Raw genomic sequence first — 17,744 nt, forward strand, 5'->3', positions numbered from 1 at the left:
CAGAAGTTGTGAATGCCCCAACACTGGAAGTCTTTAAGAAGATGTTGGATAGCCATTTGTCTCCTGCCTAGGCAGGGGGTTGGACTAGAAGGCCTCCAAGGTCCTTTCCAACTCTGCTATTGTGTTAAATACACAGATTTTTTAAAGTGGAGTATTGGGTGACTTGGGAGAGGCAGGCCTAGCGCAGACTCAGGCTCACCTGCTCTGGGCCTCCCAAGGTAACTCTTCTTCCTATCCTGGCAAGATGGGTGGAGATAGGTGATAGGGTATCTACCTTGTTTTCCTGAAAATACAACCTACTCAGAAAGTAAATCCTAGCTTGATTTTTACACATGCGCCCAATATAAGTCCTACCCCCCCCAATAAGCCCTAATTAACACCCCGCCCACTCCAGGGAGCATGATAAAAATTAAGCTGGGGTGGGGGTGGAGCTTTCCTACTACTTACCTTTGGACAGCTGCAGCCAGGCCTCGCACACCTGGGCCCATTTGTTCCGCAGCCGGCAAGGCTTTCCTGAAGGCCTCTGCATCCAAAAACAGAGCTCTGGATCGATCCGGAGCTCTGTTACCAGCTGCAGGGTCCTTCAGGAAAGCCTTGCCGGCCGCAGAAGAATTTCCTGAAGACCTCTGACAGCCAAAAGGAGATTGGGGGCGGCACGCACAGGTGAGGCAAATCAGTAGACAACATTACACCATCACCACCCCCCAAAATAAGACCTGGTGCCTTTTTTGGGTGGCAAAAAATATAAGACATGGTCTTATTTTCGGAGAAACCCGGTATGCATTCCTTCCTTCACTTTTTCTCCTGAGTGACCCTATGAGATAGAGGTTAGAGTTACTTTTTCATGCTTTTTCATGCCAAAGAGTGGACTTGAAATAGGATTTAGCAGTCTTAATTACTGGAGCCACACTGCTTAATGCTTTTGAGATGATGCTGGTTTTGATAGGACGAGTGACTTTTAAGATTTGGAAGCTTGTCTCTTGATTGGCATCCTGAATTTTGGAGAACGAGTGTCATTGTGCGTATACCACTGCGATCTCATCAGCGTCGCAGCAAGCATCATGTTTTTCATGCACTGTCAATTGAAAGGCATATACAGGCAGTCCTAATTTATGACCAAAACGGAGCCCAAAATCTATGTTGCTAAGTGAGGAATTGGTTAAGGGAGTCTTGCCCCATTGTGTGACTTTTCTTGCCACAATTGTTAAGTGAATCACTGCGGTTGTTAAGTCAGTCTGGCTTCCCCATTGGCTTTGCATCTCGGAAGGTTGCAAAAGGAGATCACATGACTCTGGGACACTGCAACCGTCGTAAATATGAGTCAGTCGTCAAGCATCCAATGGTAAATCCCATGACTATGGGCAAGCTGCAATGGTCGTGTGAAAAATGGTGATAAGTCACTTTTTTCAGTGCTGTTGTAACTTTGAGTGGTCATTAAACGAACTATTGTAAGTTGAGGACTACCTGTAGTACATTTTACTACAGTTGATCCTCAACGTATAACTGGCAGCTTCGCAAGAATTCACTTACAGTTTATCTGGTGAAAGGGACTAATAATCCAGATCAGAAATTCCATTGGTCGTCTCCCGTTTCCCACCTCCCACCCCCTGCCACGGTCACATGACCACTTTGGATGCTCAGCAACACAGCTGCATTTATGGCGGTTTGCAGCATCCTGCAGTCATGTGACCGCATGTTAGGATGATTTTGCCAAAAGCCAGAAATTGCTTCCGGTATTCAGCAAAACACTGCCATGTTAAAAACTGGGCTTGTTTTATGACCGCTGTGCTTGCGTATTGCCATTAAAAAATTAAAAAATACTGTCAGCTCATCTCATTGACCTGATTTATGGCCATCAGGACTGTTGGGGTCATAGGTCAAGGCTTCCTGTATCTGCGAAGCAAGGTGCCGTTTTATTTGGTAGGTGATTATGCAATGCCATGAAACCGATCCTCCCTGTGAAAACACACACATCGTCTCACATTATAAGCACATGCGCCTATCTGGTGACCCTACTCATGTGAAAAACCCTCCTCCTGAGGAGTTGTTGATGTCCCTGAGATGACCTTTGCTGCACAACATGTTGAATAAAGGTCATCGAATCATAGGGCTGCAAGGGATCTCGGAGGTCTTCTAGTCCAATCCCCTGTCTAAGGCAGAGACCTTATTTATTCCATTCTGGACAGATGGAATCTTCCCTTGAAAACCACCAGTGATGGAAGCACCCACAGCTCTGGGAGGCAACTTCTGTTCCATTGATTAATTTTCAGGAAATTCCTCCTTCGTTCCAGATTGCATCTCCCTCTGGCAAACTTCCACCCATTGCTTCTTGTCCTAGCCTCAGGTGCTTTGGACAATGAGTCAATCCCCTCTTCTCTGTGACAGACAGCCCCTTGAGTAGTGGAAGACAGTTTTTAACCTTACCTTTCACACTGTCACCAGCTCAGCCTGACGCTTTACAACAGAGGTGAGTTGGAACAATGGCCGTGGCTGGCTCAGGAATTCTGGGAGTTGAAGTCCACAAGTCATAAAGGGGCCATGTTTCCCCACCCTTATTTTACAAGAAGCTGATGCTACCCATGAGTCTGTGGATAGCGAGTTGGCAAATCTAGTCACCTAGAAGTAATAGTGATCCACCACAGGTGAGCGGCTGTAACCAAAACTACTCGACTGATTTATGACTATCGCAACCGGTGCTGTTGGTGCTGTCCAGTTGTGACTCTGCTGTGCTGATCCTTGCTGTTTGCTTCTGATGTCTTTTTAGGGCCCCGGAAATTCTGATGAGGAGTGGGCACAACCGTGCTGTGGACTGGTGGAGTTTGGGGGCACTAATGTATGACATGCTGACTGGAGCAGTAGGTGCACACTTACAACCTGCATGTTTTGTTTGTTGTTTTGGAGCACGCTCCCTGCCTTGAAAGAATCTGCCGTGTGGTTTTCCTTTATCTGCCTGGCGCGGTTAGATTTCCTGGTTTTGAAAGAAATCTCATTTATAGTCTGGTTTGGAGACCACAATGGAGCCTACAATGTTGATTGTACGTCGTTGTGTCATAAGTCGATGCACTACGTCATCAAGTTCTATTTTAAGACTATTTTTACGATGGTTAGTAAAGCCAGTCACTGCGACCAGTAAGCAAATCACATGGTCCTTTCCTCCAAATGGCCACAGGTTTGTTTGGTTTTTGCCAAAAACTGGCAAAACACATCATGGTCACCAGGGATGCTCAAACCAGTCATAAATGCGATTTGGTTCCCCGAGCCCTAAAATGCAATCATGCCACTGTGTGTGTGTGGTGGTGGTGGGGGGAGAGTTGTAACTTTGAGGGCAGATCAGAGTTATCTGTTTTTGAAGTCCATCTTAAGTTCAAATGGCTGTTAAATAACCAATCTTAAGTCAAAGACTACCTGCATTTCACTCTGCTTCTTGGAACTGCTATGTCCATCATGGCAAACCTATGGCATGCGAAGCCATGTCGCCCCGCATGCATCTTCCTGGTTTCTAGCGTGCATGGCGTGCACGATGATCAGCTGTCCTTTGTGCATGTGGCAGTGCCGAAAACTGGTGTGCACATGCGCACAGGCCAGCTGATTGTTGGGTGCGCATGTATGCCAGAACCCGGAGGTTTGGTTTTTCTGGAGCACGATCCCTTTGCGCTTACAGCAGTGCTGAAAATCGGCCTGCGCATGGGCGCCAGCTAGCTGATCATTGGATGCGCATACGCGCTAGAACCCAGAACGGCAGCTTTTCCGGGGCACAGCCCCAGTGGGAGCACCCACACACCCACACGTTTGGTGTTTCTGTGCAAGCTTTCTGGCACTCTGTGCCGAAAAAGGTTTGCCATCGCTGTGCTATGTCGTTCCGTTTATGTTAATTACCATCCACCATGGTATCTTGTTGCGCCGACTGGAGGGGTTGGGGGTCGGGGGCACCGTTTTACGGTGGTTTGGCTCCTACCTTTCCGGCCGGACGCAACGTGTGTTGACGGGAGCAGAGGTCGACTCTGTGCCCCCTTACCTGTGGGGTGCCACAGGGGTCGGTCCTCTCGCCGCTCCTGTTCAACACATATATGAAGCCGCTGGGTGAGATCATCCGTGGTTTCGGGGTGGGATACCATCTGTACGCTGATGATACTCAGCTGTACATTTCCACCCCGAACCACCCCAACGAGGCCGTCGAAATGATGTCCCTGTGTGTGGAAGCCGTACGGGGCTGGATGGATGACAACCGACTCAAGCTCAACCCCTCCAAGACGGAGTGGCTGTGGGTTCCGGGCCCCCGGTTCAACCAGTTAATTCCATCTCTGGCCATCGGGGGCGTTCAACTTGCCCCGGTGGAGCGGACGCGCAATTTGGGCGTCCTCCTTGATGCTCGGCTGTCCATGGATGACCATGTGACAGCCGTGGCAAGGGGGGCGTTCCACCAGGTTCGCCTGGTGCGCCAATTGCGCCCCCTATTGGACCGGGATGCCTTGCGCACAGTCACTCATGCGCTGGTGACATCTCGCCTGGACTACTGTAACGCTCTCTACATGGGGCTTCCCTTGAAATGCACTCGTAGACTACAGTTGGTCCAGAACGCGGCCGCGCGGGTAATTATGGGGAGTACAAGGTACTCCCATGTGACACCTTTCCTGCGCGAGCTGCACTGGCTCCCTGTGGTCTACCGGGTGCGTTTCAAGGTCCTGATAACGATCTTTAAAGCTCTCCATGGCTCAGGACCTAGCTACTTGCGGGATCGTATCCTGCCCCATACATCCCTGCGACCAATTCGCTCGCACAGAGAGGGACTCCTCCAGGTGCCGTCCACCAGACAGTGTCGGGGGGCGGCGTCTAGGAGTAGAGCCTTCTCTGTTGCGGGCCCAGCCCTGTGGAATGACCTCCCCCCAGATATTAGGACTACCTCTGACCTCCGCGCCTTCCGGATAAAGCTCAAGACGCACCTATTTCAAGTAGCTGGCCTGGCTCAACCATAGTTCGTTCACACTGCTCCTGACGGGTTTTTTAATTTTTGTGACTTTTAGACTTTTTTTAGGGGATTTTAAACTATGTTTTAACTGTCTTTTCTTATCTTCATACCTCCTCCATGTACGCGTGTTCGTTTACTCTGTGTGTGTATTGTCTATATTGTTTTTTATGTGTTTTATTGTACGCCGCCCCGAGTCCTTCGGGAGAGGGTGCGGCTAAGAAATAAATTTTTTATTATTATTATTATTATTATTATTATTATTATTATTATTATTATTATTATTATTAATTCGCAATACTTACCGATGCCCACAGCATGTTTGTTGGGAGGGAAATTTCCTCCCATTGGCTGGGCTGAATTTCTAAACCCGAATCGTGAACTTTGAGGTTGCAGCAAGCTTGAAAACCGAACCCCTGAATTCGGTGCTTTTCCCGTTGGGTTTGCAGTCCGGGAATGGTACCGATTCCTTATGCGCTTACTGTTGATGTTGTAGTCAGGGCATCCAGTCCAGTGTGAGCGTATCAAAAAGTCAAGATAATGGTTGTGACCGGGTGATCAAATCTCTGCCATTTCTCATGTGATCGCGCGCATCCATGTCTCCGGAGATTCTCAGCCGTCAAAGTCATGATTGTCCCAAAGGCAACCGGACTTTCTTCTCTTTGTTTTTCCTTGAAGACATTTTGCTTCTCATGCAAGAAGCTTCATCGGTTCTTAGAAGGACGGTGGGAGGGATGGAAGTGTAGGCAGAACTAAGCCCCATCCTGCCAGAACTGATAAAGCTTCTTGGATGAGAAGTGAAACCTCTTCAAGGAAAAATAAAGTCCAGTTGCCTTTTGAAAAAGCATCTTTGGGACACTCGCCCGTGCTATTCTGATATCTTAGACAGCCCTGGTTGTAGATCAAACCCACTTTATAAATAGCACTTTTGGGAATCAGTTTTTACAGGCCTGCTTAAAAGTCAGGAAGCACAAGCAGAATTTTGTTTCGATAGCGGACATTATATAATGTGGTGCATTTTACTCACAGCTTCTCTTTCCTCCTCTCTTTTTCAGCCCCCTTTTACTGGGGAGAACCGAAAGAAAACGATTGACAAGATTCTCAAGTGTAAACTCAATTTGCCTCCCTACCTCACACAAGAAGCCAGAGACCTGCTTAAAAAGGTGAGACTCTTACTGGGAAATCCCAGAGGTTGGATCAAGTATAAATTCCTAGCGATTTTTCGAATGTCCTACTCTCCTGTAGCTTCTGTGCTCAGTTACAGGTAGTCCTCGACTTACGACCACAACTGAGCCCACATTTTCTGAAGTTAAGCTGTCAAATGAGTATCGCCCGATTTTACGGCCTCTTTTGCCATGATTAAGTGAGTCATGCAGTCGTTAAAGCGAATCTGGCTTCCCCATTGACTTTGCTTGTCGGAAGCTGCCTGGGAAGGTTACAAATGAGGACCACATGACTATAGATATTCTGCAAAAGTCACAAGTGCCGTTGTAACTCTGAACGGTCACTAAATGGGTTTAGAGTGAACCAAAAGTTATTTCGTCTGAATTGTTCTTTCAACTGAATTGCAGGCTTGTGTTTTCCCAATTAATAACGACTAAAATTTTCATTTGAGCCTTTTAAAAATATAAAATGTCTCCAGCATCTGTTTGTACACAGTTGGTGAATCACATGGACTTTGGTCCAGAACGTTTCAGTACAGGCAGTCCTCAACCTACATCCATCCATTTGGCAACCAAAGTTGTAACGACACTGAAAAAAAGTAACTTACGACTGGTCCTCGCACTTAACGACCATTGCATTCTCCCTGTGATCAAATGATCCAAAATCCAGGTGCTTGGCGACATGCATTTACAGAGGTTGCCGCATACCAGCTTCCATGTGATCACCATATGTGACGTTCCCTGGGCAGTTTCCAGCAAGCAAAGTCAATGGGGGAAGCCAGGTTTGCTTAACAACCGCATGATTCACTTAAGGGCACCTGAGGGTAGAACAAGAAGCAATGGGTGGAAACTAATCCAAGAGAGAAGCAACTTAGAACTGAGGAGGAATTTCCTGACAGTGAAAACAATTAATCAGTGGAATAGAAATTGCCTCCAGAAGTTGTGAATGCCCCAACACTGGAAGTCTTTAAGAAGATGTTGGATAGCCATTTGTCTGAAACGGTATAGGGTTTCCTGCCTAGGCAGGGGGTTGGACTAGAAGACCTCCAAGGTCCCTTCCAACTCTACTATTGTATTGTATTGTATTGTATTGTATTGTATTGTAACAATTGGTATGGTTCACTTAACAACTGTGATTTCAAAAGTCATAAAATTGTGGGTGACTCACAAGCTTAGTAACAGAAAATCTGGCCTCAATTGTCGTTGCAACTCGAGGACAACCTCTATCTGTAATTCCCATATCACCCAATGCGTTTAAAATTGGAGACATATTTACCAGTTTTATCGTTAACAACAAGGCTATTGTCAGAACTCCCGTCTCGCGCATATGCCTTGCATTCACTAGCGGCCCGTCTGCTGTGCACTTTGGGGGGAGGGAGCTGGTTGGGAGGAGGGAAAGCTACGGACTGATCATACCTTCTAGAGCAGGGGTGTCAAACATTTCATTGAGGGCAGCATCAGGATTGTGTTGATCTCAGGGAGGACAGAGCTCAACGTCACTCACGTCACCCTACGGTGGCCCGTGCACTCTGCCAGCGAAAATGGGCTCCCAAGCTCCATTTTTAGCTGCGACAGCCTCCTACAACCCTCTGCCAGCGAAAATGGAGCTCGGGAGGGCCGTGCACAGCCCTCCTGAACTCCGTTTTCACTAGCAGAGGGACCGCGGGCCGGTCCATCACTATTTCCAGGTTGGACCCGCCGACCAGATCTAAGCACCTTCCAGATCTAAGCAGCCTTGAGTTTGACACCCATGTTCTAGAGCCGTGATGGCGAACCTATGGTGTGGCACGTGGAGCCATTTGTCAGGGCACGCGAGGCGCTGCCCTGTCAGCTGGCCAGCGCGCATGCGCGCACTGGCCAGCTGAGTTCACCTTTTTAAAAGCTATTTTTCGCCTTCCCCAGGCTCCAGAGGCTTTATAGGAGCCTGGGGAGGGCGAAAAGAGCCTCCCGCCCCCCCCAGAGGCTTCAGGGACCGTCCCTGAAGCCTTCGGAGCGCTTAAAACGACCCTCCGAGCAACCCGGAAGTCACTTCCGGTTTGTTCGGAGGGTGGTTTTAAGCGTTCCGAAGGCATCAGGGACCGTCCGAGGCTTCCCTGATGCCTTCGGAGCGCTTAAAACGACCCTCCGAGCAACCCGGAAGTCACTTCCGGTTTGCTCGGAGGGTGGTTTTAAGCGCTCCGAAGGCTTCAGGGAAGCCTCCCGACAGTCCCTGAAGCCTCCGGAGGGCCTTCAGGGGGTCGGGGGGGGGCTCTTTTCGCCCTCCCCAGGCTCCTATAAAACCCCTGGAGCCTGGGGAGGGCAAAAACAAATGTAAAAATGGGGGGGGGTCACGCATTGTGCGCGCATGCGCAGTGGAGGATCTCGCGTTGCATTATGGGTGCGGCACGCCCGCACTCGACCCCCCTGCGCTCCCCCCACTTGTGGCACACGAGCCAAAAAAGGTTCGCCATCACTGTTCTAGAGAAACAACTTCAAGGTCAGACAATTGGGAAAAGCATATAAATCTGCACCGCCCATTCTACAGTTCTGTTCGAATATGATTGGACAAAGAACCAACAACGGTGGGAAGGGACTAAGGGGGAAAAGTTAACCCGGAAATTTTGGCACACGAACCTCAGTTCTGGCTTTGCTACATTGTAATCGACTGGCCCTCAGTAAAATATACCTTTCACAACAGATGGAACTGAGGATCTTCCTTGCTTAAAGGACCAAGCTGGGGCAGGTCTGACAGCTATAAAATAACTTTTTCTAAAAGAAAGTCCATTTGGTTTTAAACTATCTGTTTCCTCTCTTCAGCTGCTAAAGAGAAATGCTGCCTCTCGCCTAGGAGCTGGTCCTGGAGACGCTGGAGAAGTTCAGGTACACAATTTTGTGATTTTGCTGGAAAATGCCCTCCCTTCTCTTCCGTCCAGTAAAATAATTTTCCAAAGGGATTGCTTCGTGAGCTAGAATGTCTTGGACGTAAGCAAGGATTCGGAGTTGTGTCAAGCCGTAAACTCAAGCTGATATAAGACAACTGGAGCCTGTTCCCAGTGTGCGCATGCACAGAGTTGCCAGACGAAGGGAACAGCTAAGGAACAGGTGTCAACTTGGGAGTAAGGCCACAGGTGGACGGTGAATGGCCCCTCCCAGAGGAAATAAAAGAGGAGCGAAAGGGGAGTGGAGTTTGCAGGAGACAATTAGTTTGCTTAATTGGTTCAGGACTCTCCGAGACGCCTTGCCAAGTTTTGCAGATATCGGCCTGGCAGCTCTCCAAGCCAGATAAGGTCTGTGACCGTAAATCCTCCCTTGAAAGAATTGGCTGGATGTGAAGGAGCAGAATTCACAGCAAATTAATAAAAGGGTTTTTTGTCAGGACAAGGAGTTTGCTTCAGGCTCTCGGGAAGCCTCGGTCAGAACAGATTTAAGTATGGCTGGCTGAGGAATTCTGTGAATTGAAGTCCACACTGGCTGAGTTTGAAACACAGCCTTAGTTCGTTTTATGGAACATCTATCGCTTTGCCCAGTTTTTATTTGATGCTCTCTCTCTCTCTTCCAGTTCCTATTCTGAATGAGCACTGGTAGACCTACCTGTGTGCTTCAGTTTGCATTCGGGTCAAAACCAAGGGCCTCTCATTTGGCTTGTTCTGCTGTCTTTGATTGGACACTGACTGATAATCCCTGTTTTTTTTTTCTTTTAGGGTCATCCCTTCTTCAGACACATCAGTTGGGAAGAGCTGTTAGCTCGGAAGGTGGAGCCACCTTTTAAACCCTTATTGGTATGTAATTTGGATACATGCTTGTGATCTTCAGGCACAACCCAGCCAGATAAGCCAAATTTTGGAATTAGGGCACGCAATTCCCAAGTCAGGTGGGGTTTTGGCCTATTTTTCAGAAGTTGTCTGAATCAATACCCTGTTTCCCTTAAAATAAGACCTCCCCAGATAATCCGCCCACTTGGGCTTTTGGGCGCATGCACTAAAATAAGCCCTCCCTGAAAATATTGCAACACAGCAGCAGCCATGAGGTGACCACGCTCGCCGCCTCCTGCACCTCTAAAATAATCAGACCTCCCCGAAAATAAGGCCAAGCGGTTATTTTGGGGGTCAAAAGAAAATAAGACCCTCTCTTATTTTCAGGGGAACATGGTACTTAGAGCTGCAACTCACTTCCCCCACAAGGGAGTTGACCTCTGATTGTTCCTCAGTTTTAAATTTTGGGCTGAAATGCACCTCCCAATTTTAACGTGGTTCTTGCATTTCAGAGGAAGGCAGAAGATTGGTGCTGTTAGCAAAATCTGGGCTTCCCATAAGCAGTTGCGTTGCAAAATGGATAATTTGTTGATCCATTTCCATAAATTGGAGCTCAGAGATACATCTGATTGTGATAGGTAGTCCTTGCCTTAGAACCATTCGTTTAGTGACTCTTTGAAGTTAAATGGCCCTGAAAAAAATTACTTAGGACGGTTTTTCACACTTACGATCGTTGCAGCATCCCCATGGTCATGTGATCAAAATTTGGACGCTTGGCAGCTGGTTCATATTTATGACACTTGCGGTGTCCTGATGTCATGTCAACCCCTTTTGCGACCTCCTGACAAGCAAAGTCCATGGGGAAGCCAGATTCCCTTAACAACTGGGGCAAGAAACATAAAATGGGGCTAAACTCACTTAACTGTCTTGCTTAGCAACAGAAATTTTGGGCTCAATTGTTGTCATAAGTCAAGGATTATCTATACAGCCTTCTTCATCTTAGTATCTTCCAGAAGCATTGGGATTGCAACGAATTCTTCAGTCCTATTGGCTAGGAATTCTGGCACATTCAGCTCAAAAGCATTCAGAATTGGGGAGGCTGGTGAATGGTATCAAAAACAGAACTGCTCAGGTAGTCTTTGACTTAGCAACCATTCACTTAGGACAGTCATAGCATCCCCATGATCCAGGGGTGGGTTCCTGCCAGTTCTAACCTCTTCCATAGAAGAGGCTCCACAAATCTACAGTGCCGTTTAGAACCGGTTCCAGCTCCCTCCCCCCGCCCGTCCGCACATCATCAAGATGAAGAGTGAGAGGAGGAATTCTGGGAGTTGAAGTCCACAAGTCTTAAAGCTGTCAAGTTTGAACACCCCTGAGATTTTTTTTAATAAAGAGTTAGGGGTGCAAGTGTCTTGTAAGACTTGCGTGCTTCAAATGCCAGAGTTTCTGAGCCAACGTTTTGGTTGCCAAGCAAGAGCGTTGTTAAGTGAGTTTCACCACATTTTTCAAGTTGGTCATGCCCACCCAGTCACATGTCTGGCAAGCCACTCCCACAAAGCAGGCCACACCTACAGAAGAGGTTCTAAAAAAATTTGAAACCCACCACTGCCATGATCCCATGTTCAAAATTTGGGTGCTAGGCAACCTGCAAGTATTTACAATACTTGCAGCATCCCTGGGTCAGGTGATCGTCATTCACAACTTCCCGGCCAGCTTCCAATAAGCAGAGTCAATGGGAGAAGATTCCCTTAATGAGCACATGATTTTTCAGTAGCCGCAGTCATTTGTTTAACCGCCATGGCCAGAAAGGTCATAAATTAGGCATGGCTCACTTAACAACTGCCTTGCTTGGCAAGAACTGAACTGTCGAGTCACTAATTTCAAGTCACAAGTCGAGGATTACCTGTACCTACTTTATACTAATGGCAGTAACTCAGATTTCATAGAGCTCTGGTGTCCAGCTAATGGTGGTGCTTGGGAGGGGAGGTCTCCTTGATATCTTGGCCTTGAAGGCATCTCAATCCTCCTTTTCTTTGATCCGTGACTCCCTTCCCCCTTCCCCTTGCCTTCGTTTCTCAGCCCAGTTGTCCAAAAAAGAGACCCTCCAGTGGCGGCGGCAGGACTCCAGCAGGACTTCCAAGGTGGTACATCTACAGAACGCTTCCTCCGTCCAGAGGCTTTTTGTCTTCCGCTAAGGCTGTTGTGCTTGTCTGTTAAACTATTTTAAAAAAAAACCAAACAACCCTTCCTCAACTTTTGTTTTTTGCAAAGCAATCCGAAGAAGACGTGAGCCAATTTGATGCAAAATTTACACGTCAGACTCCTGTCGATAGTCCGGACGACTCGACCCTCAGCGAAAGTGCCAACCAAGTTTTCTTGGTAAGTTAAGTTTGAGGATGAATATCCGTGGAGATTCTCAATCATCCAGGTCGAAGGTGCTTTTCCTACAAGGCAACTAAACTTCCTTGGGGGTTTTTTTTACCCCTTGAAAATGTTTCGCTTTTCATCATCCGAGAAGCTGCTTCTTCAAACTGGATGAGAAGCAAAACGTTTTCAAGAGATGGGGAAGAAACCCAGGAAATCCCAACCGCCTTTGGAAAAAGCATCTTTGGAACATTTGAGGATGAATCCTGACCCGCCCAAAGCAATCAGGTCCGTTTGATCTCAGGCTCAAATTCTCAAAAGGTAGATAAATGAATCTTGAAAGCGAGATTATTCACCTACCTCGAGTCCAGAGGTGGCTATCACATTTTGCTACCACCAGTTCACCCTGCGTGCGTCCAGCCTTCCGCGCATGGGCTTTGCTTGTGTGCCTTCTGCGTGTGCGCCTGGCCTCAAAAACGTGCCTAATAGTACGGTGAAGACCTGGGGCAGGTGGTGGGCCAACCTGCGGTTTCCGCTACCAGTTCAGGTTGAACCGGTCCGAACCGGCTGAATATCCCTTTGCTTGAGTTCCTCTTTATTTCCTTCCTCCTTGCTGCTGGCAGTGTGTATAAATAACAAACTTCCTCTGTTTTTTAATTTTTTCCCCCCTGATCTTGTCAGGAGTCTATGGAGCTTCTCCGTCATCCAGGTCATGGTTGTCCCCAAAGGTGCTTTTTTCAAAAGGCAACTGGACTTTCTCTGTTTTTCCTTGAAGAAGTTTCGCTTCTCATCCTTCTTCAGGCTTCTTCAGTTCTGACTGGATGGTGGGGAATGGAAGGATTTATACTCCTTGAAGATAGCTGGACATTTGCATCCTTTTAGAATTTAGTTGAGGCCGCTTGGATGTTTGTCTGTGATATAGGAGAACAAGACAACAGGACAAGGTTCAGCAGTCCATCTGCATTTAAAAGACAAAGGCCACTCGTTTGAGGACAGCAAAATCCACATTTTGGATAGAGAGGCCCGCTGGTTTGAAAAGGGCCAAAGAGGCCATCTATGTCCAAATTGAACAGCCCTCTCTCAACAAAGGGGGAGGGGGGTACCACATCATCTATCTCCTGTCTACAACACAGTCCTTTCAGCAGTTCCAAGAAAGCTCACACCCATTTGCACCACTCAGGTGACCCTGAGGACACAGACAAACTTCCAAGTGCTTCAACAGCCCTCTAAAAAGGATGCAAATGACCAGCTGTCTGCAAGGAATATAAATCCTTCCATTCCCCACCATCCAATCAGAGCTGAAGAAGCTTCAAGTGGCCTCAATGACTCTCTAAAAAGGATGCAAATGACCAGCTGTCTGCAAGGAGTATAAATCCTCCCATTCCCCACCATCCAATCAGAGCTGAAGAAGCTTCAAGTGGCCTCAATGACTCTCTTAAAGGATGCAAATGACCAGCTGTCTGAAAGGAGTATAAATCCTTCCATTCCCCACCATCCAATCAAAGCTGAAGAAGCTTCAAGTGGCCTCAATGACTCTCTAAAAAGGATGCAAATGACCAGCTGTCTGCAAGGAGTATAAATCCTCCCATTCCCCACCATCCAATCAGAGCTGAAGAAGCTTCAAGTGGCCTCAATGACTCTCTTAAAGGATGCAAATGACCAGCTGTCTGAAAGGAGTATAAATCCTTCCATTCCCCACCATCCAATCAAAGCTGAAGAAGCTTCAAGTGGCCTCAATGACTCTCTAAAAAGGATGCAAATGACCAGCTGTCTGCAAGGAGTGTAAATCCTTCCATTCCCCACCATCCAATCAGAGCTGAAGAAGCTTCAAGTGGCCTCAATGACTCTCTAAAAAGGATGCAAATGACCAGCTGTCTGAAAGGAGTATAAATCCTTCCATTCCCCACCATCCAATCAGAGCTGAAGAAGCTTCAAGTGGCCTCAATGACTCTCTAAAAAGGATGCAAATGACCAGCTGTCTGAAAGGAGTATAAATCCTTCCATTCCCCACCATCCAATCAGAGCTGAAGAAGCTTCAAGTGGCCTCAATGACTCTCTTAAAGGATGCAAATGACCAGCTGTCTGAAAGGAGTATAAATCCTTCCATTCCCCACCATCCAATCAAAGCTGAAGAAGCTTCAAGTGGCCTCAATGACTCTCTAAAAAGGATGCAAATGACCAGCTGTCTGCATGGAGTGTAAATCCTTCCATTCCCCACCATCCAATCAGAGCTGAAGAAGCTTCAAGTGGCCTCAATAACTCTCTAAAAAGGATGCAAATGACCAGCTGTCTGCAAGGAGTATAAATCCTTCCATTCCCCACCATCCAATCAGAGCTGAAGAAGCTTCAAGTGGCCTCAATGACTCTCTAAAAAGGATGCAAATGACCAGCTGTCTGCAAGGAGTATAAATCCTTCCATTCCCCACCATACAATCAGAGCTGAAGAAGCTTCAAGTGGCCTCAATGACTCTCTAAAAGGATGCAAGTGACCAGCTGTCTGCAAGGAGTATAAATCCTTCCATTCCCCACCATCCAATCAGAGCTGAAGAAGCTTCAAGTGGCCTCAATGACTCTCTAAAAAGGATGCAAATGACCAGCTGTCTGAAAGGAGTATAAATCCTTCCATTCCCCACCATCCAATCAGAGCTGAAGAAGCTTCAAGTGGCCTCAATGACTCTCTAAAAGGATGCAAGTGACCAGCTGTCTGCAAGGAGTATAAATCCTTCCATTCCCCACCATCCAATCAGAGCTGAAGAAGCTTCAAGTGGCCTCAATGACTCTCTAAAAAGGATGCAAGTGACCAGCTGTCTGCAAGGAGTATAAATCCTTCCATTCCCCACCATCCAGTCAGAGCTGAAGAAGCTTCAAAGGAAAATAAGAAACCAATAAAGGAGAATATTTGCAGCACAGGGTCTCTGAGCTTGCTTGTTTTCTTGCAGATGTTTCATTACCCAAACTAGGTAACATCCTCAAGTGCTTGTAAGAAGTACAGTTTGCTGTTAGTTTATAAACTGCACTCTTTATCAGCACTGAGGATGTTACGTAGTTAGGGTAATGAAACATCTGCAAGAAAACAAGCTCAGAGAGCACCAAGGACCCCTCAAAAACAAATAAAGTCCAGTTGCCCCTTGAAAAAAAGGCACCCAGGGGAGGCTCTGGAATGGTACAGGCCGCAAGTGAGTTGGAAGGACGCTGCAGTGCTGTGCAAAGCCACCACCTGGCCCAGCAGGGCTTATGACCCTGGGGGTGCTGCAACTCTCCTCACCTGTCTTATCTTCCCCTCCTCCAATCCGTGCCCTTTTAGATGCCCTGCACAGTGGCACTGGTCGACATAAATCAGGAAAGGGATGGATGAGCGGGAGAGTTGCAGCACAGCTATCAATCACCTGAATTTTAATTGCCTGACCCCAAGGCTCTGCAAAGGGTGTAACTTCAGGCATAGCAAGTCCTCCCCCCCCCCCCCCCGCACCATTGTAATTTCAAGTGGTTGCTGAACAAATTGTCATAAGTTGAGGACTATCTGTAGGACCAGTAAGGGTCCAAGGTCTCATTTCACAGAAGATGGGTTCAATGGGAAGGCACACTCTTTGCAGCTGGAGAGACTAACACGGCAAGTATTGGAAAAGGGACAGTGACCCGGGTTCTAGTTTACAAATTAATAAGTGGTAGACTCTATATACCGTATTTTTCGGAGTATAAGATGCTCTGGAGTATAAGACGCACATTAGTTTTTGGGGAGGAAAATAAGGGGGGAAAAACCCCTGCCTCTGCCTATCAGCATCCATCAGTATTCACATCTGGCTAGCGTCCTTAGCAACAGCCTGGTCAACTTCAGCTCATTAGCCTGATTCAGCACAAGCAGCTGATTGGCAGGTGGATCGGCTTATTGGAATAGCCACAATCAGCTGTTCCCAGAGGTGAACTTTAGCAACAGGTTCGCTGGTTGTGAGCGCTCACTCACATGTGCCTCGTGGGGGCCAGCGGGTGGGCGGGGCTACATTGGGTGTATAAAACGCACCCAGTTTTTCGCCCTCTTGGGGGGGGGGGAAGTGTGTCTTATACTCCAAAAAATACGGCATATCTTTTAAATACCATGTTTTTCGGAGTATAAGATGCATCATCTCCCCCCCCCCCCCCCAAAAGGGTGAAAATTTGGGTACGTCTTATACAACTAATGTATCCCAACCCAACCCACTCTTACCTCTGCTGGTAGGCAGAGGCAGAATTTTTCTTCTTATTTTCCTCCCCCAAAACTAAGGTGCGTCTTATACTCCGAAAAATAGGGTATATTTTTCTGTAATGTTGCTTGGGTATAAGGAGAGTCCGAAGGCAACTGACAGGGAAGAAACTTTCCCTCCAGAGCTGGCCCAACAGATCAGCCTGAGTTTGGCAATCTTGGCTGCTCCTACCTATATGTTGGTTCTCCTTGCAATGTTGATGGGGGTTGGTTCTTCATGGCCTGTTTTGGTTTCGTCACAATGCTGTATCTTCACTCGAGTTCTTTCTTGGTGGGGATGGTCACCCTTGTTTCCCTCCCCCCTTGCAGGGTTTCACATATGTGGCTCCCTCCGTACTTGAAAGCGTAAAAGAGAAGTTTTCCTTTGAACCAAAAATCCGGTCACCGCGCAGATTTATTGGCAGCCCTCGGACCCCCATCAGGTATTTGTCTCTTCCCTTTGCTGGGTGGTTTGCGAGCGGTAGCATGCGTCTGCTCTTCATGAAAGCTTGAGAATGTCGGTTTTTCATCTAATGATTTGCAAACAAGGATTCCATACGATCCTGTCAGTGCCCATAAAATGTCAATAAGTCAGCAGGTAGAAAGGCCTTCTTTGTAGCTTGATGGCCCTGCCTTGACCTCCAGGTTGGAAAACGGGTTCCTGTAAACGCAGAACGTCTGAATCGTTAGCCTCACCGCTAAGTTACACAGAGTAGGCCCATTTTGGCTTACGTTGCACTGTAGACACAACTATTGGGCATAGGTACAAAATGGTTTGACCTTTTGCCTCTAAAATACTTGGCTTATCACAGGAGTCTCCGACCTTGGCAACTTGAAGACTTGTGGACCTCAACTCCCAGAATTCCCCATCCAACATGGCTGGCTGAGGAATTCTGGGAGCTGCACAAGATGATGAGAAGGAGGGAGAGAGGGAGAGGTAGATGATAGATAGATTAGATAGAAGAGAGAGAGAGAAAGAGAGAAATGATGGATAGATAGATGAATGGATATAGATATAATATCTATCTCTAGATAGATAGATATTATAGCTAGATAGAGAAATGATGGATAGATAGATGAATGGATATAGATATAATATCTATCTCTAGATAGATAGATATTATAGCTAGATAAAGAGAGAAATGATGGATAGATAGATGAATGGATATAGATATAATATTGATAGATAGATGATGATAGATAGATAGATAGATAGATAGATAGATAGATAGATGGATGGATGTATAGATAGATAGATGATAGATACGAGAGAGAGAGAGAGAGAGAGAGAGAGAGAGAGAAGTGAT

The 17,744-nt window shown here is 47.1% G+C and overlaps 1 protein-coding gene across 1 annotated transcript in view; it reads left to right on the forward strand.

The window, feature by feature from the left end:
* Window positions 1–17,744, forward strand: part of RPS6KB1 (ribosomal protein S6 kinase B1) — a 44,166-nt gene that overhangs the window by 19,424 nt on the left and 6,998 nt on the right. Inside the window, exons 9-14 of the mRNA XM_081945457.1 lie at window positions 2,765–2,855; window positions 6,019–6,126; window positions 8,923–8,985; window positions 9,807–9,884; window positions 12,129–12,236; window positions 16,768–16,880. Coding sequence (XP_081801583.1) covers window positions 2,765–2,855; window positions 6,019–6,126; window positions 8,923–8,985; window positions 9,807–9,884; window positions 12,129–12,236; window positions 16,768–16,880 — 561 coding nt within the window. The remainder of the gene's footprint in view (window positions 1–2,764; window positions 2,856–6,018; window positions 6,127–8,922; window positions 8,986–9,806; window positions 9,885–12,128; window positions 12,237–16,767; window positions 16,881–17,744) is intronic.

Source organism: Natrix helvetica (genome assembly GCF_964273705.1).
Source record: "Natrix helvetica genome assembly, chromosome: 2".
Taxonomy (NCBI): Eukaryota; Metazoa; Chordata; class Lepidosauria; order Squamata; family Natricidae; genus Natrix; species Natrix helvetica.